The 23,679-nt window shown below is 42.7% G+C and overlaps 1 protein-coding gene across 6 annotated transcripts in view; it reads right to left on the minus strand.

Annotated features, from left to right (window-relative positions):
* LOC115111091 (diacylglycerol kinase eta-like) overlaps positions 1-22,271 on the minus strand; it is a 75,546-nt gene extending 53,275 nt beyond the window's left edge. For 2 of the 6 annotated variants that reach the window (XM_065012997.1, XM_065012881.1), the window contains exons 1-3: positions 22,035-22,271; positions 20,514-20,675; positions 2,469-2,579 (exon numbers count right to left, since the gene is read on the minus strand). In XM_065012997.1, coding sequence (XP_064869069.1) covers positions 2,469-2,579; positions 20,514-20,675; positions 22,035-22,082 — 321 coding nt within the window. In that variant the 5' untranslated portion in view covers positions 22,083-22,271. Of the gene's footprint in view, positions 1-2,468; positions 2,580-20,513; positions 20,969-22,034 lie in introns of those variants that run through there. The other 4 variants (XM_029637462.2, XM_029637213.2, XM_029637549.2 and 1 more) reach the window with 2 other exon arrangements.
* Between the last annotated feature and the right edge of the window lie 1,408 nt (positions 22,272-23,679).

Raw genomic sequence — 23,679 nt, forward strand, 5'->3', positions numbered from 1 at the left:
TATGTGATTGGATAAGCTAAACCCTTTCAACCAATCCAATTACTTCAAGAAAAAGAAGGAAGGAAGGTTGGATTTCAGACGTATTGGAACAGGGTCTAGGTAAAGGTGAGTATGGATGTTGAATGTTTCTCTCGCTCTCTGGCCTCCTCGTGAAAGCTGTGTGTAGCAATGGCGTGACATTAACACATTCTGACTCCCAATTTAATCCCTAAACTTTAGGACTGAATTCCCAAGACAGAGAGAAGAGGGTAGAGTCGAGAGTCAACTCAGGCCAAAACACTGTCCATTAGCTAACAAGCTAGTTGTTCCATATAGAAAGTTCTAGGCATATAGAAAGAGATGCTTGTCAAGGTAGTCTCTGTGGTTGCATTGTGATGATGAAACAAAGCACCTGGCTGCACAGTGCCCTCTAGCAGGCCGGCAGACAGAGGGCCAGACATGTAGAGGACGGACAGGGCAGAGTGGAGGTGGTCTGGACAGCGGAAGTGAGGTGTGTTTCTCCCACAAGACATCTCAATGACCTCAGATGGCTTCCTCTCCTGCTCTAATCTCCTGGGTCATGATCGTTGGGCACCAAACAGAAGAAAACGAACAGAACCAGGGAACGGCTACCTGGACTTGTCCAGTAAGAAACGCACATTTGTCATGTTGCGTGCCCCTAATAATTACCACCCTGATCTACAACAGTCCTGGTCCTGGAATGGGAATCAGATTTTAGTGCTGCGCTTGAAAAAAATCCTGCACACCTGACTGCAGCTCCCCAGGACCAGGGTCCTGACCAATACTCATCTACTGTCCCATTGAGAAAGAGCAGTCCTTAGGAAGAAACTAGAGAAGAGAGAAGAGATGAGAGGAGATAGCAGAGGAGAGGAGGCCACTTTGGACCATTGATACACATCCATGAGGGAACATTCTAAGCATGAAAAGCCTCCTAAGCAATGCCAGAGAAAACAGGCTTTATAGGCGATGCTGGAGTGAATGTGGCAAGATAGCGAATAGCCTGTAGTTCTGGAGCAGTAGGTCAAACTCTGGTCCACTGTGTCTTGCTGGTTTACCTGAGGTACACCTGTCCAAAAATGTTATGTTGACTCTTTAGCTAAGACATATTCATTGACCCAAAAGAAGAGATAGGAAGAAATGTCAAGACCAGCAGGACTGTAGCCCTCGAGGACTGACGTTACAGCCTTAAAGTCTAGAGGCTAACAGAAGAGTCTAAAGCCTTAAATCAGAGTCTATGGGTGGGCTGAGGGAAGATGGGATGGTACTAAGGTGGCCCGGTCGTGACGCTGCAGCTGACCCGTATCGACATCAGACCTTCGTCGGATCCGCTAGGCGGTGGTGTGCGGCGAGGCCCTGCCCAGCACACGGACAGAACCCTCCAACATACACGACTCCTGGAAACGCCGCGCAGTGCCCGCTCCTGCCACCGGGCCAGGGCACTGCCAGTCTAAGAGGTCAGGGGTTGGGGTTAGAGGTTAGGTGTTAAATGGAATGCCAAACTGCCACAGAATAGGGAGGTGCAGGAGAGGGTGCCTAGAAAGACTAGGACTAGAGGTAAGGGGTTACATTGCAGGACTCCTGCCAACGAGCCAAGGGAGAGGGTTTGGGTCTGGGGTTATGGGGTTCAGGGTTAGAGAGGTAGGGTAAAACAGTTATGAGGGTTAGTTCTGGGGTGTTAGAGGTTATGTTAGTTAGGGGTAAAGGGTTGGCAGGCTGCCAGAAGCAGGAGAGGGAAGTCAGATTAAAGGTCAAAGGGTAGAGGGGTAAGACGTTTTGGGGACAGGGGTTCTGAGTATATAGTTAAGGGTAGGGGCAGTCTTCAACCCTGGTCCTGGAGAGCTAGAGGGTTTGTTGCTGTCTATAGTTCCAACCCTGCATTAACACACCTGGTTCAACTACGAAAGGCTGTGGAAATGAGTTACTTCTGGTTTGTTCAGCCATCCCTATGGGGAAAATGATTGTGGAAAGTTTTGGGATAAATGCTGAAAATCAGGTCTGCGGTTAACACAGGCTTAGGAGATCTAATACGTTTTGTTCTATTCGATAATATCAGTAATTTAACATGACCTTTATGAATTATGAAGCCTTCGTGTGCTTTTTTTAATTAAATAAATGCTTGAAAATTCACAAAAACTGACATTAGCTGACGAAGATTATCACACAGACATTTTCATAAGATCTCCTAAACCTGTGTTTCCCACAGAACTTATTTTCGGTGTTTATCCAAAAACCGTGCAAAAATTCCATTAACTTTCCCATAGGCTTTGTTCAACGAACCATGGCAGAATTAGTGCTTACAAAAAGATGCCATTACTATTGCTCTCTATATAGGGTGGCTAAATGTAATGTGCTTTTGCTGGGCCTCTAAAATAGGCTGCTATGGTAGTCAGTGAGAGACAGTTAAATCGTTTTTCTGACTCTGTGTTTGTCTGTGTGCGTGTCTGTGTGCGTGTGTCTGTGTGTCCTACCTTGGCATCTTTGGCGTAGTAAAGTGTGCGTCCTCTCAGTTTGAAATAGCGTTTTTTCCACCTCTGGAATGAGCTTGTCTGTTTCAGCAACAGTCCCTCTTTCACACTGGTCTGGAGAGACAGAGAGACAGAGAGAGAGAGAGAGAGAGAGAGAGAGAGAGGGAGAGAGAGAGAGACAGAGAGGGAGAGAGACAGAGAGAGACAGAGAGAGAGAGAGAGAGAGAGGGGGGGGAGAAGAACAGAGAGAGAGAGAGAGAGGGAGAGAGAGAGGGGGGGGGGACATGGTTAAATGTATCTTCAATTCACCATGAATTGTCTGAACAGTGAACTAAACTAACCCCAAACCCTGTTTCAATACATTAATGAATACAATTGGCAAATATCACATAACCGAAAACACTGAAGCCCAGCACGTGTGTTGTACCCTCCAGGTAAGGGTATAGTATGTATGAGCTCTGTGTTAATCCCAGTGACTGGCAGAGTTAATCCTCCTCCCCCATGGAGCATGCTCACACACACACACACACACACACACACAGTGCCCAAGGCTCACTGCGCACTGACCACACCTCTGTGTTTATCTACAGGAAACTCTGCTGAGATAAAAGTGAGTGTGTGTCAATTTCATGCATGGGGGAGGAAGGACAGGCTAAATAACAGCAAAGAAAGGAGAAGGCCATTAAAGATGCCTTGCTTCTCTGACCCACTATAAACACACATTGCTCACACTCAGGCCTGACAGACAGAAAGGGGGAGGGAGGGGAGAGAGCGATGGAGGGAGGGAGGAGAGAAAGAGAGAGGGAGGGGAGCATTTCATTCACTAGTTCTAAACCCTCTGTTGAACTCCGTGGTCTGAACATGTTTTAACCAATTTAACTAAATAAGCACCTGTCTTCTACTCTGAAAGGTGACATTTCTTTTAAGAGACTGTCATAACGTGGAAAAGTAGAGTGTTTGAGCATGTTTCGCCATTGAAAGCTTTTCATGGGATTTTTCCAGGCAAACCAGACAGAGAGAGAGAGAGAGAGAGAGGTGTATGTACTGTGTACGCCTGCAGGTTGTCCTGTCTCTGTGACACCGTAGATCACATTTTTACTTCCGACAGTAAACATAGGGCCCTATAAAATCAGACTTGCGGGAAACACGGACAGAATCACGGAATCCAGACATTAAAACGGCATTCAACAATGTTTAAAAAACGTATTGAACTTAGTAGTACATTTTTAAAAAAGTGTGATATTGAAAATGAAAAACTGAAACCTGGAAAAACGAGAAGACGGAATTGGGGAAAAACTAAACGGGCTCTATAAACACACACACACACACAACACACATGGAAACGCTGGGTGAAGAACAGCACTCTGGGGGCACACAGGGGAGGGGGCACACACAGAGGGAGGCCTATTTTTAGCAGAGGAAATGTTCTCTCTGAAGGGAGAATTACAAACAGAGATGGAGGTTTGGAGCCGACATCCTGCCTGTCCACCAGCTGTGTCAACCTAAACACAGCACTCCATCCGCCACACTGTTTCGCTAAGGACATACAGCCTTGGCTACGGCTAACTCAATGGCTCACTAACTAACACAGCCTGGCTGTAGCTAACTCACTGTCTCGCTAACTAACACAAGTCTGGCTGTAGCTAACTCACTGTTTCGCTAACTAACACAAGTCTGGCTGTAGCTAACTCACTGTCTCGCTAACTAACACAAGCCTGGCTGTAGCTAACTCACTGTCTCGCTAACTAACACAAACCTGGCTGTAGCTAACTCACTGTCTCGCTATCTAACACAAGCCTGTCTGTAGCTAACTCACTGTCTCGCTAACTAACACAGACTGGCTGTAGCTAACTCACTGTCTCGCTAACTAACACAGACAACGGCTAACAACACATACCCTCGCTATCACTAACTGCACGTTTTGTAAAGGACAGTATTTTGAGCAAATTACTTAAAAATTACTGATTTCCAGTAAAGGGGAAAACATAAAGAACCTCTGCGAACATTGGCAATGTGACCAGAGTTGAGCAAGGTTCTGACCCTAGATCTGTGGTTAAGGGCAGCTTCTACTTCTAGGCCCCAAGCCGAACACTGGCCACTCGGCTTGACTGTTTACATGCTTCAAATATTAATTCCCTCCCTTTATGTAGCAGAGTTTAAAGCCTAAATACCTCAACTGGATTAAGGTGAAATACCGCATTACGGACTACCTTATAAGGCAACCGTTGCTCGCCTGTGCCGACTATCAAAGAACCAGCACGTAAGGATTGAAATACAGAGGGACAGGCATGGCGTATGAAGTCATAGCCTTGTTATAGAACCACTAGGGGAGGTAGGTAGGTGGGCAAGTAAGGTCTGCACTAGAAACTTCCTTTACAATGGGACTGGGGTGGGTAGGTAGGTAGGTAGGTAGGTAGGTAGGTAGGTAGGTAGGTAGGTAGGTAGGTAGGCGGGTAGGTGGGTGGGTGGGTAGGTAGGTAACCGAAAAAGGGGTCTTGTCACTTCTGGTAAATGTGCTACACACACATAGACAATGGTCCTGACACTACATGAAGGAGCGTTTCTCCTCTCATAATGCGCTCAAATCACTCATCTAAAGGTCAGAGCAGGTCTACACAGATGAGCTCACTGTCCAATCAGCAGGCTGCATGGCTAATCCAATCAGAGACCGAGAGACATCATGAGAGCCACATGACCGAGAAAGAGGATAGGAGCAAGAGGGTAAAACTACCAGAACCACAGTACGATGACTACACGTTTAGAGTGCAAAGTTACAAACACCACTGTTTACATATTATACTATACTTAATTTACTTGAAATATTGGACAAGGCTGAAACAAGCTTTGCAAACCAGCTTGTACGTATTCTTCTACTAGGAAAAGAGGCCAGTGGTGATGGGGATGGAGAGCAAGACGGCTGCAAAAGTCCCTCATAACAAAGTCAGAAGTATAACTTTTATGCCAGGCGAGAGAAAAAGTAGCTTTGCTCCAGTTTGCTGTTCTATTTTCTAGTTTGTCCCTCTTTGGCCCCCATAGTTCCTCTCCTTGTCTCCATCTCCTTCCTGTGGCCAACTGGGCCAGAAGCAATCTATTATTAGCCTATTCCTCTGCTACACACGCACACGCACACACACACACACACACACACACATTCCCCTGTTACTGGGGAGGGCAGGGCTGCCAGACAGAATTGAACTAACCTTACCACCAAGTAATGTACACGCACACACACCTCTCCCTGGCCTGAATATTGAAACACACACACACACAATGGACAAAGGCTGAGCTCCAATGAGTCCAGCAGCTGTGCTGGGGGATAAGAACGGAGCAGGCAGGAGTTCCCTGAAAGGGTAAATGAAAAGAACAGGCCTGCATCCTGTCCCTGAGGATATCATATCCAGCCTCTAGTCTGCCTGCTACAGTTAGGACATAAACCAGCTCCTAACACCAGCCATATGCCCCTAGCCACAAGCCTGCTACAGTGACACAAACCAGCTCCTATAGCTCATAACGTCATGCTGGCCATGCTAAAAAGGACAGTTCCATATGGTAGTGCGCGGTCTAAGAAGGGAGATGTTTGAGATTCTAGTACAATAGTCCAGTTCAATGGACAGGAAGTGGCATAGAATGATGAATGATTTTTTCAGGTTCAGAAAATCAGTCACTGAGCATTGTAGCTCGGATCCAAATTAGAGGTCGACCGATTAATCGGAATGGCCGATTAATTAGGGCCGATTTCAAGTTTTCATAACAATCGGAAATCGGTATTTTTGGGCGCCAATTTTTTTTTACACCTCTATTTAACTAGGAAAGTCAGTTAAGAACACATTCTTATTTTCAATGACGGCCTAAGAACGGTGGGTTAACTGCCTCGTTCAGGGGAAGAACGACAGATTTTTACCTTGTCAGCTCGGGGTATTCAATCTTGCAACCTTACAGTCAACTAGTCCAACGCTCTAACCACCTGATTGCATTGCACTCCACGAGGAGCCTGCCTGTTACGCGAATGCAGTAAGCCAAGGTAAGTTGCTAGCTAGCATTAAACTTATCTTATAAAAAACAATCAATCAACGACTGTCGTTGCTCCAATGTGTCCTTAACCATAAACATCAATGCCTTTCTTAAACTCAATACCCAAGTATATATTTTTAAACCTGCATGTTTAGCTAAAAGAAAGCAGGCAATATTAACCAGGTGAAATTGTGTCACCTCTTGCGTTCATTGCACGCAGAATCAGGATATATGCAACAGTTTGGGCCGCCTGGCTCTGTGCGAACTAATATGCCAGAATTTTACGTAATTATGACATAATATTGAAGGTTGTGCAATGTAACAGAAATATTTAGACTCATGGATGCCACCCGTTAGATAAAATACAGAACGGAATAAACGTTTTGTTTTCGAGGTGATAGTTTCCAGATTTGACCTAAGGCTCGTATTTCTGTGTGTTTATTATTGTTAAGTCTATGATTTGATATTTGATAGAGCAGTCTGATTGAGGGGTGGTAGGCAGCAGCAGGCTCGTAATAGTCAAAGGTATATGGTTTAGAGAGAAATAGTCGACGCGTTATAATTCCTGTAATAATAATAATATTGATCAGAGTTACCTTGTCTTATGGACATCTACACAGTTATAAAATTGGCAAGGTGGTGTAAGCCTACACGAAACACAGACCTTATTTTAAGTGAATCTAAAAATATCATATGGAATAAATTAATGAAGGAACCGCTTTTCAGATTTTGCTAGAAGGTGTCATGGGAATTATGACTCACACTTTGGTAGTCAATTCTTACCATGCCCATTATTAAAATAGGATTTCCTGCATATAGAAATTACAGTTTTTGTTTTCAACATTCATCCCAGTTAACTTAAACTCTAATTTTATTCAAACAGTTGAGAGTATTTGTCTCCTAAGCAGACTCTTCAGTATCATTGTCACTTCAGAGCTGTGTGTGTGTTTTACAGATGGCAGAGAAAAGCAGAGCACCAGTGTGGGACTATTACATGGAATTGGCACCAGGGAAAGCAAGGTGTCTTATTTGTGATAAAGCATGGGGTCAGCAACGGCTAAATAAAAAATACCACCAACCTGTGGAATCACCTTAAGAACACCCATCCAAAAGCCCATAATATGTATTATATTAAGTTCAAATAAAAGTGTTCATTGTTCATTCAGTGTTGTTGTAATTGTCATTATTACAAAAATGTGTGTGTATATATAAATACAATTTATTTTTATTTTTAAATCGGTATCGGGTTTTTTTTGTTCTCCAATAATCGGTATCGGCGTAATCATAATCGGTCGACCTCTAATCCAAATACACAGTAGGCTACACTTCAATTCCTCCATTCATAAAAAGCCAAGAGGTTGTTTTTGAGCCGACCGGAGTCTATAACGAGACAGTTTTACTGAAGGCCTGAGCTATGTCTTCATGGGGACACATGTTTCTGCTTTAGGCCTGTGAAAACCAGATGTAGGGAAAGGGGATACCTGGTAAGTTGCACAACTGAATGGATTCAATCTAAATGTGTCTTCAGCATTTAACCCAACCCCTCCAGATCAGAGGGGGCTGCCTTAAACGACATCAACAGCACCCAGTTGTTGTTGGGGGTTAACTGCCTTGCTCAAGGGGAGAACAGCAGATTTTCCCACTTTGTCGGCTTAGGGATTCAAACCAGCAACCTTTCAGTTACTGGCCCAATAGCCTTAACCGCTAGGCTACCTGCCAATTATAGTAGCCTCCTCTAAGAATAATGTAGCAAATTCACACAACATAGCTGGTTCGGCATATCTTCACGTCCAACTCTGTAAACCCTGGTTCAACCCTACAACAGAAGACGAGACAAGACAAAACTAGAACGTTTTATAATTGTGTGTTGTAGAACAGCTGACTGGAGGGCGTTCAGATCAATAAGACGAGATGCACAGTTGCGACCGTTTCCACGGTAACGGTGCTTCTTTCAATAACGTGATGAAACTTTGAAACAAAGTTGTCCCTTGTTGTAAGGTATTGTAGCAAACGAGTTTCGTGAATAAACCAGAAACACTATACACTTTCTGACTTCTGAGAAATATCAGCAAGCTAGGCTAGCTACAGTATTACTGCTGAAAAACAGCTATCTAGCTATCTGCTTGGCTAGTTAGCTGGCTGCTTGTCTGAACACAGAACATCAGAGAACTGTTCTCTGATTGGCTAAAGGGTCGCGTCTACTACCACTCCCCTCTCCGGTGCTCAACAGAGGATCCTGAGAAGACACCGCCAGAACCAGCAGGGGGAGTGGGCCCGATTCCTTCCCTGGGCGGAATACACTCAGAATTCATTGCGTCCACCGGGCTGACTCCCTTCCAGTGTGTTCTGGGTTATCAGCCAGCCCTGGCTCCGAGGACCCTGAGCCAGACCGAAGCTCCTGCGGTGAGTGGTTCAGGTGCGCAGACGAGGTCTGGAACAATGTTCTTAATTACTTCCTTGATTACACACCCTTTATATCAGTCCTGGGGGCCTGATTGGTGTCACACTTTTGCCCCAGCCCCAGCTAACACACCTGACTGCAATAATCAACTAGTATTGATCTTCAGTTAAAAATTCAATTAGTTTAAATCAGGTGTGTTTGCTCAGGATGGGGGGAGTGTGACACCAATCAGGCCCCTGAGGACTGGAATCGCCCAGGCCTGCTTCATATAGTACTCTTCTGTTAGTAGTCTTCAGGTATTATTGTTTATAGTTCCATGTTAATTATTATTAAACTCAATAACTGAACTTGTTTCCTGACTCCCTGCGCCTACGTTACATAAAGGAACCTGTCTCATCGCAAGTCTTCAGCTAAGATTTGAAACGTTGAATTTTGGAAACTCCAGGACTGTTCAGATCAAGCAAACTTTGTTCTAAAAGTCCTTAAGACCATTGTGAGTCTCGTCTCTTGTATCTGAACTGGGCTTTATACTCTTTTACAATAACACACACCCATTAGGGGAAAAAACACATGAATTTCTCATGTTATCACGTGATTTAATGTGAAATTAATGTGACATCTGACAAACGTTTATTTCAATGTTTTATCAAAATGCTTTTTTTGGGCAGAAATGCCTTTTAAATTTGATGTGCCTTAATAACAAACGTGTATGCCATCTGTAAATACAAATACAATTGTTCAATTACAAGATTAGTTGGTTTAGTTGGTTTAAATATTTTTATCTGGACACTTTCTGTTTACCTGAAATGTTTCCTTATTGTAGGCTACTACTTTTAATCTTAATCTTTACCGCACTACATGACCTTCAGCACATGACCTCACACACAACCTCAGGAGGCTGAAAAAAATGTGTCTTGTCACCGAAAACCCTCACTAACTTTTACAGGTGCACAATCGAGGGCATCCTGTCGGGCCCACAACCGCAGGTCTCTTCTGAGGGTGGTACGATCTGCATAACGCATTACAGGGGGGGGGCAAACTACCTGCCCTCCAGGACACCTACAACATCCAATGTCACAGGAAGGCAAAAAAGATCATCAAGGACAATAACCACCCGAGGCACTGCCTGTTCACCCCGCTATCATCCAAAGGCAAGGTCAGTACAGGTGCATCAAAGCTGGGACAGAGAGATTGAAAAACAGCTTCTATCTCAAGGCCACCAGATTGTTAAACAGTCATCACTAACACAGAGAGGCTACTGCCTACCTACAGACTTGATATCATTGGCCACTTTAATAAATGGAACACTAGTCACTTTAATAATGTCACTTTAATAATGTCACTTTAATAATGTTTACATATCTCGCATTACTTATCTCATATATATATATATACTGTATACTACACTATCTTTTGCATCTTAGCCGCTCTGTCACTGCTCATCCATATATTTTATATGTATATATTCTCATCTCATTCCTTAACTAGATTGTGTGTATTAGGTTTTGTTGTGGAATTGTTAGATACTGCTGCACTGTCGGATGTAGAAGGCTAAGCATTTCACAACACTCACAACAACATCTGCTAACCATGTGTATGTGACCAATAAAATTTGATTTGATTTGACATGTGACTCCTTAAAGAGATGGGTGGGGATAAGGCTTAAGAGGGTGTGAACAATGCTGAATGGGTGTAGACAAAAGAGCTCTTCAGTAGGTGTACCAAAACATTCAAGGGCCATTTTTCTGAAAAAGTGGGGTTACAACTTTCATAGCAGAATTACTTTCCCATTGTTCCTCAAATGCAGTGTATGATATACCATTTTGTCTCTACTTTTATCCAATGTAAAAAAATTATAATAATTTGAATTTGCTACATAATACCGAATCAAGGCGGTCGGTCACATATGTGTATGAAGGTACCTCATGTGTACCTTTGACCATTTTATACACCAGAGAACAACACTGTACCGTAACGAAGTTACACTTCCGACACTGCCAAAACACCAGCTATGCGGGTGTCGGCTATCGCGTGTTTACACTTGCTCTGATTGAATCTAGGCCTTAATGTCATGTGTCCCTGAGCACTGCTACTTTTTCGTTGGTGATAATCACACAATTATTGACTTGATTCTGGGAAAGTACAGAAATGTATTCTTCCCAATAAATCCGTGGTCGGTCTCTGTCATGGTGACAGACCTAGTGGCAAAGCAGGATATTCAGGTTGCTGACGTCCAAGAGGTTGTGAGTTCAAATCTCAGCTGTGGTTGTATCTGAAGTGTGCTAACCAATGTTGAGTTAAAGTCCAATCAATTCAGAAAGTAGATCACATTTTTCAGCATTGAAAATAATTGGATGTAGAATTGGATTTCCTGTCTATTTCCTGAATACAGTTTGTTGTTGTATATTTACTTTCAAAATAAAGTTCAACTGTAGAAGTACAATACAAAGTATTCCAATATTTTCAGTGCAAATTAGTAGCTGTTAACTTACTATAAAATAATAAGTGCATCTAAACTATACTTAAATTAAATGCAATTACAAGTAAGGCATGCCAAGTTAATTTGCAGGACGGGCCAAAAAAGTAACCTACCCAAGTGCATTGCAATTGACAGTAAATATATTGACAGTAAATATATAGCAACACTAATATAGTATCCTATTACTGTAGAAATGTACCGTAAAATATTACACAAAATTAACAGCAATTGCTAACAGTGTAGTTTCATGTTATCACATGTTGAACCACATGATTTCACATTGTGGAGAATTACACGATTTGAAAACGTGTTTTTGGAACATTTCACATGGTAAAATTCACATGACATGTAATATTCTTTTTGGCAAGACAGCATCAGATACAGTGCCTTGCGAAAGTATTCGGCCCCCTTGAACTTAGCGACCTTTTGCCACATTTCAGGCTTCAAACATAAAGATATAAAACTGTATTTGTTTGTGAAGAATCAACAACAAGTGGGACACAATCATGAAGTGGAACGACATTTATTGGATATTTCAAACTTTTTTAACAAATCAAAAACTGAAAAATTGGGAGTGCAAAATTATTGTCCCACTTGTTGTTGATTCTTCACAAAAAAATACAGTTTTATATCTTTATGTTTGAAGCCTGAAATGTGGCAAAAGGTCGCAAAGTTCAAGGGGGCCGAATACTTTCGCAAGGCACTGTACATGGGCTACACATACTATGACAGAGGGTCGCTGTTTCGCTCTCTCGGATGCTTTCTCCGGTGAGATTGATGAGTCTTGCTATCGGTGTGGGTCTTGGTCAAAATCATCAATATATTCTGGATTTATGGGTGGGCCACTGGGGTTTCCAATCAGATTTCAGGGGGGGGGGGCACCTTAATTGGGGAGGACTGGCTCGTGGAAATGGCTGGAGCGGAATAAGTGGAATGGTATCAAATCAATCAAACACATGGTTTCTGTGTGTTTGATGCCATTCCATTCGCTCTGTTCCAGACATTATTATGAGCCGTCCTCCCCTCAGCAGCCTCTACTGGTGGCCACCCTGTGCCACCCCCTGGACACGCCACTGCTCTAGATAAAATAAATAGACCTATCAGTGAAACCTTAAACTGAGGCCTTGGAGGGCGGTGGGGATTACACCTCGTCAGCGGTTGCTGGCTAATTTTCCTGTCTCTAACGACAGTGTATCGTTGTGTGTGAGGGGGAGGCAGAACAGAACACAGGCTTAGAATTACCTCCCTCCAGCAGAGGATGCTGGAGAAGGGCGGGAGGAAAAAAACCAAAAAAAACAGCAAGCGACTGCACAGGGGAAGGCTCGCAAGAGGAGAAGGAAGGGGAGAGAAGGGGTGGCGAAGGTGAGGATAGACGCACTAACAACCTAATGTGTTTAGGTTGTTACTATCTCTAAAAGACGGTTTTGTCTCAATACAGACCTCTCTTAGCACCAGCACGCACACACAGGATGACTAGGAAATAGATGTGAATAAAGACAGTGTCACCGAGGCCCAGACACTCCCTCTCTCTCTCTGTGCTTTCAATTACCAACGGTCTGCATGTATTACGACTCACACACACACACACACACACACATTGTAAAGATTCAGCTCACTGAACTCAGTTCACCCATCACAAACTGCCAGGAATTTTGTGTTTTGTGACAGTTGTGTCTAGGTTTGTCTGCTTAGTGCAGGGATTTTTGGATTGGACACACACACATTAACACACACACACAGTCATGGACATCTGAGTGACAGATACTTAGTTTTCCAATGGCAGTATCAGGTTCCCTCCATGCATGGCCCATTAGTGCTTACAGAACAGGGACAATAAGGCAGCCCCCCGCACCTCTCTGATTCAGAAGGGTTGGGTTAAATGCGGAAGACACCTTTCAGTTGAATGCATTCAGTTGTACAAATGACCAGGTATCTGCCTTTCTCTTTCCTTTCCCATCCACTCTCAGACTGTCAGGATAAGAAAGACTACAGTATACTTCTCATTATATTATAATCCCTCTCACCCCCCCCCCCCCCTTAAAAGATTTAGATGCACTACTGTTCCACTGGATGTCATAAGGTGAATGCACCAATTTGTAAGTCGCTCTGGATAAGAGCGTCTGCTAAATGACTTAAATGTAAATAATCATCAAGTTCATCTCACTATAATTATATAAACGAAATCAAATGTTATTTGTGACATGCACAGAGTACAACAGAGTACAACAGTGAAATGCTTACTTACAAGCGGTTAATCAACAATGCAGTTTTAAGAAAAAGAAGTGTTAAGTAAAAAAGTAGTAAGTAAAAATAAATAAATAGAAAAATAACGAATCATTAAAGAGCAGCAGTAAAATAACAGTAGCGAGGCTATTTACACAGGGTACCAGTACAGAGTCAATGTGCAGGGGCAGTTAGGTTAGTCGAGGTAATATGTACATGTAAGGATAGCTAAATACCAATCAGTGTTATTTACTCATGTTGATATTTTACTATTCCAGACATAACAAACTCTCAAAAAGTGATATACTATTGTTTAGATATCCAATTTAATAATAACCGACAGCTCATAACGGGAATCAGATGCTCACATCCAGAGTCAATGGTAGTGTTCGCCCAATTCTACAACGAGTAAGGTGGATCTGGTGGATGAAGAACGAGCTGTTACTTCTCTCCCTCTGTCCCTCTCTCTCTTTCTCTATGTCAGTGGTGGACTCAAATCAAATCAAAGTGTGTTGGTCGCGTACACAGTTTAGCAGATTGTATAGCGGGTGCAGTGAAATGCTTGTGTTACTAGCTCCTAACAGTAGAGGAAAATGTCAAACAAGTACACAAATAATTAATCATCAAAAACTAGAAACAAGAAATCAAGAATGTCAGAATGATATCCAATTAACAACCCAAATAACACTGTATCAGTAATCCAAATTCAATTTATGCTTACATAAACCAAACAGATATACTAAAAATGATATGTACAGCAGTAGATCTATTACAGTGAGCGCTGTTAAGAATCTAGTATATAAATACGCAACTAACCAACTAACCAACGCATCTAACAGACTCAGCCCCAGGTGATGTGCTATCCAGTTTTTGTGTGTGTGTGTGTGTGTGTGTGTGTCTGTAGGTGCGTGTGTTCGCCTGTGTTCTGGGCTTCTTTCCCTGTGGCCGTTAGATATCTTGTTGTCATGACACCAATCCAGAATCCGACCTACAGTTGGCAACAAAAAAAACTTGAATAAACTAAGCACAAACGGGCACTTTCACAGATCACTAGCTATAAGTACAACTCAGTTTCAGTTAGAAGCAAAAACCCTAGACAGTATGTTCAAGTTGGTTAGATGTACGTAGTCTTTGCAACACCAGAGACGTGGGTCATATACTGAGGAACCATGGTCTTACTAACTTAACTTACTAACTGTATAGTACCTACTATGTACAGTACTTACTATAGGCTACTTATAGTATGGTGATTTGAATAATAGCATCTGCTAAAGCTAAATGACCATATTATCATTAGCTGGGTGAAACCTGGTAATTACTGTCTATAACACACGGCAGAACAGAACACCCATGATACAATGTCTCTTGGCCTACCGAGGTCTTCCTCAGGCAGCGTTGCCATGGCACCAGCCAATCAGGGGACAGGGATGTGGTAGTAGTCCTGGGCAACCAGAGAGATGGTGGGAGGAGAGGGGCAGAATCTCCTCAGACAGAGATGCAGGCAGTGAGCAAACACACACATACACAGACACACAGACACACACACACACACACTGCATCCATGGGTTGAGCAAACAACCATATTCGGAACAACAATCAGAGCCAGCGTGCTGCTCCATTAATTCCCTTCTGTGCACACACACACACACACAAACCATCTACTGCCCTGGGAGTGGGACACACGCAGGTAGACAGACATATATACAGGTCACTCATTCAGTCTGTCTCTCTCGCTCTCTCGCTCTCATCTGCCCATCTCTGACCATTTCTCTAGCTATTGTAAACATTCAAACTACATTCCACACACCATGTATACATTACTCACACACAAACACCTTAAAACAAAAACCCCAAAATTATATTTTTTCAACTTGAAATTTGATTACTTTTCCTAGAGTGACCACAACATTAGAAAAAGTGAAACATTGCCTTTGTTCATATTTCAATGAAAGCTGTACACCACCAGGGTGCAAAGATTGTCTTAGGGTCATTTTTGACCCGGCAGTATGAAAATCATTTACACACCACAAAAACACACACACACACACACACACACACACGCACCAAATGAGAAATTGAGATTGTGTGCTACTGATTGAACTCAGACAAAACTAAAAACGTTCTTGTGCATGTGCAGCATCTCCCTTCCACGACCCCACCCACACATGACTCAACAAAATGAAAACAATTTCAGACAAAATGAACAACATTTCAGACAAAATAAAAATGTCTTGAAAGCATTGTTTACTGATGGGGAATGCAGTCAGAGACTATAAGATGCTGCAGATGACAGTCCCCCCAGTTCTCTCTTTTCTGAAGCCATGAGTGCATGTTTCAGTGCCCAACAGGTCGTAGATCTGATTTTTTCAGATGTCCAGGAGGAACAAGAGAACAATGATTTAGAAGAGGAGGTATCTGAAGAAGAAGATGGGGAAGAATATAACCCAGAGCACGATGCATCATCTTCAGATGAAGAAGAAGATGGGGAAGAATATAACCCAGAGCACGATGCATCATCTTCAGATGAAGAAGAAGATGGGGAAGAATATAACCCAGAGAACGATGCATCATCTTCAGATGAAGAAGAAAGAAGATGGGGAAGAATATAACCCAGAGAACGATGCATCATCTTCAGATGAAGAAGAAGATGGGGAAGAATATAACCCAGAGAACGATGCATCATCTTCAGATGAAGAAGAAAGAAGATGGGGAAGAATATAACCCAGAGAACGATGCATCATCTTCAGATGAAGAAGAAGATGGGGAAGAATATAACCCAGAGAACGATGCATCACCTTCAGATGAAGAAGATGAGGAAGAATTACAACCCAGAGAACGATGCATCACCTTCAGATGAAGAAGAAATCCCCCAAGCTGAAAGAGAGACATTTTTGTTAAAGAATAGCAAAATAACATGGTCCTCGTCACCATATGACAACCAGGGCAGGAAGGCGGCACAAAATGTCATAAGGAGGCTACGATTTGATAACCGTGAGTCAAGATCTGCAGGACGTGTGAGAGACAAACTCTCTATGAGAGGTCTGGGAGAAGTGGGTGGAGTGTCTGCCATACCTCTACAACCCTGGGCCTGAATTAACAGTGGATGAGCAACTGGTACCATTCAGAGGTACATTTTTATTTTCATATCTGTAATGTAAGTGATTTTCACTGTTCATTTTATTATGTATCGCTGTAATATCATTGATTTATGTGATTGTTTTCTGTGACACTGATACTAATTACTGATAGTAATCTCTTTTGTCAAAAGGTTGCTGTCCTTTCCGGCAGTATATGCCCAGGAAGCCAGCCAAAGTATGTCATCAAGATATGGGTGGCCTGTGAAGCACAATCCAGCTAAACTTGGAAGATGCAAGTCTACACAGCAAAGCGGACCAGGGGAGGCCCGGAGAAGAACCAGGGGATGTGGGTTGTGCTTGATGTGACAGATGACTGAGGGGGCATAATGTCATGTGTGACAATTTCTTCACCTCTTATGAACCCAGACAGCAGCTCCTGAAGAGGAAGATCCCCATGGTTGGCGCAGTTAGAAAGAACAAGCCTGAGCTCCCCCTGCACTCCTAACAACAAGGGGGAGAGAGACCTTCTCAAACTTTGCCTTCACCGCCACCACCACTCTAGTTTCTAACCTCACAAAAAGAAACAAGAATGTGGTCCTCCTGAGCACACTGCACAAACGGCTGAGATCAGTGATTGTGAGGACAGGAAGCCAGCCATCATCCTGGACTACAACCACAACAAAGGAAGTGTGGACAACCTAGACAAGGTGATTTGAACTTACAGCTGCAGGAGGATGACTCTCCGCTGGCCCCTGGTCATCTTCCATAACATCATTGATGTGTCCTCATACAATGCCTTCGTGATATGGAACGAGATCAACCCTACCTGGATGCCTGATAAGCGGAACAAAAGGAGGGTGTTCCTGGAGCAGCTGGGAAAGGCACTTGTAACCCCACACATTCAAAGAAGGGAGCGCCTCTCCTGCACAGCATCCTCTGCAGCACTTGTGAAAGCAGTTCAAGGAGCTGAATCTTGTCCTGATCCACATGAGGCTGCAGCTTGGGCAGGCAAAAAGAGGAGATGCCAATTCTGCCCCCGAAAGAAGGACTGTAAAACAAATACTATGTGCTAATTAGAATTGATTGATTTATGTTCTTTACATTTTTGTTTTGTATCTATAGACAGCTAGCTTCTGTTCTCCTCTGGGAACATTGACTTCAATACAAAACCTAGGAGGCTCATGGTTCTCACCCCTTTCTATAGACTTACACAGTAATGATGACTCTTTCAAGAGGACGTCCTCCAACCTATCAGTTCTCTTGCAGCATTAACTGACATTTTGCCCACCCAATCAAGAATGAATCTAGTACTTAAAGCATTAAGCTACAGCTAGCTAGCACTGCAGTGAGTAGTTGACTCAAAGAGAGAGAAAGACAATAATTGAACCGTTTTGAACAAATACATTTCTTCCATTATTAAGTCGATGCAAGAGAGAGAGAGAAAGTGAGAGAGATATATAGTTGTAATTTTTTTAACTTTCATTTAGCTAGTGAATGCAGCTAGCTAATTTAGCCTACTCAAACACTCAGCTTAAACAGAGAGTGATGCTATGATACCTTTCCAACACTGGAACTCTTCCAAGTCAAGCTTTTGGTTTTATTAATTTATTGCCAAGGGGCCTGCCGGTGTAACTGCTAAACTGCTCGCTAACTGTACACTGTACTGCATGATTGTAGCGGGTTTACTAACGCGCTAGTTCTAGTAGCTATGTTGACTTGACGTTAGCTAATATGGTGACGACGATGTAGGCTGTGTGTAGCGGATCGCGAACGTGATCTGAAGGAAAGATTTTTTTTGCCTGGTCACAGACAGCTGATGTGTTGTGCACTGAAGTCAACAAGCGAAGGGAAAGGGTGAAGAGGAGAGCACGTAGATGTGAGAAGGAATTACCCAACGATCAAAGGGACCATGCTGTTTGTATGTGGCTGTTGTGAAAGTTAACTGTGTTAGCGTGTGATCAGGGGTGTATTCATTCCACCGATTCTGTTGAAAAACGCTCTTAAATGGAAGTAAACGTAACGAAACGGGGATAAACATACCTGAATTTGTCCAATAGAAACTCTAATGATTACATCCTAGATCAACTAGATGCAAGCAAGATTGTGCAAGGCGGTATTGAACGTGTCAATGTCTGTTACCTTGATTACTCCAATTTTTCTCAACCTGTGCACCTACCTCATAAACGTTCATTCATTGACTAGGTTGTAGCAACCTCATGATGGGAAATGGGAAAAATGTGTGTATCATGTAGTAGCCTAAATCTATTGATGTTACATTGAGCTGGGTTAATGGATATGAATGACAGTCATCCAATATGCTGTAATAGAAATAAGGCCATGCTCATAAAAACAAAACAAAAATATTCCCTCATCTTAAACGGCACCAACCGCCACTGGTTCTACCACCACAAAACACCGTAGCTATATCTACAATTAGGTCGTGAAGACTTGTTCATGACAAAAAAGCCTATATTAGCTACAGGTTTATCATTTTTGGTAAGATTAACTCGGACTCTTTTGAGTTTGAAAGGGGGTTCAGTGGACAGTCATCTTGGTAACATTTTAGAATGTTAGGACAGCATATTGTAGCACAACTTATTATTTTTTTTAGCTATCCTATGAGAGTTATAAGACAGATCAGTGGCCTAATGTTTACAGAACACAATATAGACAGACATCAATCTCTATAACACAATATATTTTAAACTCTAGCTGCAAGATGGTGTGCTGTTCCTTTTTTTGATATCTGTTTCCTCACTGGTTCCATTGCTCATATTTAATGATACGATTTCCCTTTCATCTATCTCTCATCTCTCTGTCTATTTGTCTTAATTCTTTACCTAGTGCTATTATACTGTCCCTTCTGTAGCCTAATGTTTGTAAACCTTAGGCTACATTTGTTTACTATACTGTATGTAAAGACACTACACCAGAGTTATTCTCGGGCCATTATAGTGAAGGGAACCCTGCACACTGTGTGTAACCTAAATGCATATAAACATTCCTTGAAGCAAGACGTTTCGTTACTGCACATACAGTGGCCCTCATCTATCAAACAAACAATTTCACTCTCTTTCCTACAATCTTTTGGTAAATAAGGCCCAGCGTGCAGGAGTTTCTTCAACGATTCTACTTGAGACTCCTATGCACCTATGACAAGACGTTGGCCTACTTCAAGTGTTTGTTCTATTGTCAGGTAGGTAAATAACCATAACAAAGCCCTGTTCCCCAGCCCAATAGGTCCTTATCGTTTAAATATAAACACCTACTTTAATAATGAAGGCGGGGTGGAGTAGACCTGTCAATAACTGAGTGGCTCTTTTCTGCCTTAGCTTATTTGTAGGTTATCATGTAGTGTCAGTTTGAGTTGTTTCATGAAAAAAAAAAGTTCCAAAAAAGTTCCAATAAATAATTTGCACCTCTACAATGTGAAAGAAAATGGTTATAAGCTCTTCACATCTATTTTAACACATGTACAGAATGGGGGTAGGCTACAATAGCAGAGTTCCTGATACCTCAAAACAAGTAGACTGCCTGTAGAGCAAAGAACACTGGCTTTCCACAGCTCACAATGCTTTCCACAGATTTTTTTTCAATATTTATTTTTTGCGCATCTATTTTATTCTATGGTCAAATGTTGCATAAAATTACAAGGTATGACAGTCAGAATCATGTGCTGGTTGTCAAGGTGGGTGTCATTACCTTGTATTTGCTTCCATAAAAACAACATGGACTGGGCTACCGATACAATACTACAAAAAGACGCACAATACAAAATCGTGTAGCTTATTTTTCCAAAACAAGAATCAAGTCGAGACAGCGACCAAAAATAAAGACAGATAAGTGTATTTTCTTACCTTGCTTCTGAGCTGTCCGGAGGTCGACACTTTCCGGATGAGTTTCTGCGGGCCTTCTTGTTCTCCCTCGCTGTCTGAAGACTCATCCACGGCCCCGGAGCCCCCGACAGCCCCCACCACATGGGCATGGATCCCCGTTGTCGAAGGGCCTTTCTCCGGCTCCTGTTGCGGAAAAGGATAAGACCAGTCCGGGTTAGTCTTCCCCCGGTCAGCCGCTCCCTTCCTCTCCGGGATGCGAGAGCTGGACAGTGGCTGGAAAGCGTCTTTCCTCGCCGTCATCTCGTCCCTCTTCTCAACCCTAATTAGCGCTGTAAGAACCGATATCTATATATCCAAGAACATACGTGCGCAGCTGTGCTCATGGGGACGTAGCATGTCTCTGTGCGGTGGGGTTTACTGGGGTAAAGCCTAGTTCAGGATGTGTTTATGGTTCCATCTTACATGCTCAGACCAGACTGAGGCTAGAGACCGCCTAGGCTGCCTCCCTCACACACAGACGCACCAGCAACCAACAACCGGTGGACATGGAATAACCGGTGGACATCGCCATGGAATACCCTAGCGGCCGCAACAGAAGCAGTCCAACTCATACTGTAACTGTAACGGATTTCAAAATCCCACAAAAAAATATGAGCAAATTGAACATGCAAACTATATGGGCAATGTTAACTGTAGGCCTATGTCTTTTGGGCTATAGCCATAGGCAGGAAATAAAATGATATAGCAATAGCCTATTTTCCAAATTTTGACTAATGATATGTTATTAATTCTAAAAAGGCGTAGGATAATAATAAACAATTTGATATTGCGCGGTTATAATAGGTCTACAGATTGTCAGAACACTTTCGACTCATGAAACAAAACTGATACAAATTAGCACTGGTGGGTAGCCTATTCCTACTTTGGAAACGGAAAATGTAGCCTATGGGTAAAGGGTTACATTCTTGTGCTGATATATGATATATTGATATATTGTATTGTAGAGAAACCATTCCATTGCTCAGGCGAAATGCCACTTGATAGCCTACTTTGCGATAATGTCACAGGAGAAGCCGCAGTCTTACAAAATATGTGATCTAAAAACACCATCAAATAAATAGAATAGGCTATTGACATCAAAAGTGTCCGATTTAACAGTCGTCTATAATGTAGCTACATGGATTAGGTTTGAACATAACATTGACCACTTGAATAGCAACTTCAGACAAAGACAACGAGCCTATAATCAGATACATTTTAGTTTGTCTAAAGACTAACTTTGTTAAACATCAATCTGACTGTTCTATTGTTTTCACAGCAAAAGACAATAGGGGTTGAGTTCTCAGAAAAGCAAAGGCATTCGGTTCTCCAAAAACAATGACTGATCTGGATGGTGACAAGAAATTACTTAGAAATTATTCTAAAACGGGAGAAAAACGTCTGTCTTTTCCCTTTCAGTATTTAGTCTCGTAGACAAAAGGCAAGACTAAGAAGACCACACTATCTTATTTCACTAGAAATAATTTGGCAAAAGCTACTGACCAGTTCTTCCCATGCAGGGCTACGAGTATAATGGTATACATCTTCCATAGTCCCACTCAGTCCGCTCCGGGAAACCAGTCTAGAAATAGTATATGCAGATTAATGGATACAGCTGTCTGGTTAGCGTAAAACCGTCTATATCTGGTTTGAGGTTCTGAACCAGGTAGGCCTCCTAGGCTATAATTCCGTGTTGCCTATTACTCCACTCTACCACCTCCTCTAAAATCTTCTCTGCCGCTTCCCTCGCCGCTGGTTCAAGGGCTGAGCCTCGTCAACCACGTGATAAAGTCAAACCCTTATATGGCACGGAGGAGCACCGAGGGAGAACGGGGCACCTCCTCCCCAATCCTCCTTGCCTTTTCCATCGCCACTGGTTCAATAGGAGGGGGGTGACGCCATAAAAACGAAGACACTGCCTTAAACTATTTTGACAGAGTTAATTTCACTCTCGCCCATTAAGAATATAATGATTATGGATACACACAGTCGTTTAATATAAGCATTTTTCACAGAGGGTAGAAGAATGTTGACTCTTTCTATATTTTGTAATAGCCTACAGACGAAATTAGTGTGAAGCATAGCAGGATTAATTTATGTATTCAGACAATATTTACTTGTACACAATAGTCACAAACAAGACAAAATAACAATATTTCATTTGAAGGTATGTTTAGGCCTAGGTCTAGATATTTAATTCATTTTGAAAAATTATAGACTAACAATTAATTACAAAACAGGAATGTCTTGATGAATAAGTGGACCATCTTTCCTCAGCCTATACGAATTCAGAAGCAAAGATTGCTTTAACACAGTGCCTCCTCTGCCTATAAGCAGATTGACTACACACTGCGTATAAGGCCTGCAGCCGCTAGGGGGCCTCGAACTGAGTTTAGGGGGTCTCAATTTACTTTTGGGAGTTAGAATAGTAGAACACAAAGATTGCAATTTAAAACATTTGGTACTGAATCAGCAGTTTTCCTCGTTATGTCCATCCCTGACATTCAATTACCCATGTCAGCTAACATTTATAAATGTCTTGGTAAATTAGTCTAGCCAGCTATCCAAACCTTGTAGTAATCATGGCTGAATTAGGGCTACTGACCAGGCGCGAAGGGCACGTGCCCAGGGGCCCTGACCTCCAGAGGGCCTCTACTGATTTTCTTTGTCACCCAGATATCTTATGAACATGGAATAGATCAAGGCAAAATGTGTAGAATTGCAGGAAATTTGCTTTAAAACTGCAACATTTTCTCTCCACTCCTTGGCATGGGTCCTCAGATCCTCAGAAACGTCTACAGCTGCACCATTGAGATCATCTTGACTGGCTGTATCACTGGTTGGTATGGCAACGGACTGGCATCCAATCATAAGGCGCTGCAGAGGGTAATGCGTACGGCCCAGTACATCGATGGGGCCGAGCTCCCTGCCATCCAGGACCTCTATACCAGGCGGTGTCAGAGGAAGGCCCTAAAAATTGTCAAAGACTCCAGCAACCCAAGTCAAACGGATCTCTCTGATACCGCACAGCAAGCGATACCGGAGCGCCAAGTCTGGGACCAAAAGGCTCCTGAATAGAAGACTGCTGAACAGTTAATCAAATGGCTTTCTGGACTATTTGCATTGACCACTTTTTTTTAGCACAGAC

The sequence above is a fragment of the Oncorhynchus nerka genome, linkage group LG1 (genome assembly GCF_034236695.1).
Source record: "Oncorhynchus nerka isolate Pitt River linkage group LG1, Oner_Uvic_2.0, whole genome shotgun sequence".
NCBI classification, from domain to species: domain Eukaryota; kingdom Metazoa; phylum Chordata; class Actinopteri; order Salmoniformes; family Salmonidae; genus Oncorhynchus; species Oncorhynchus nerka.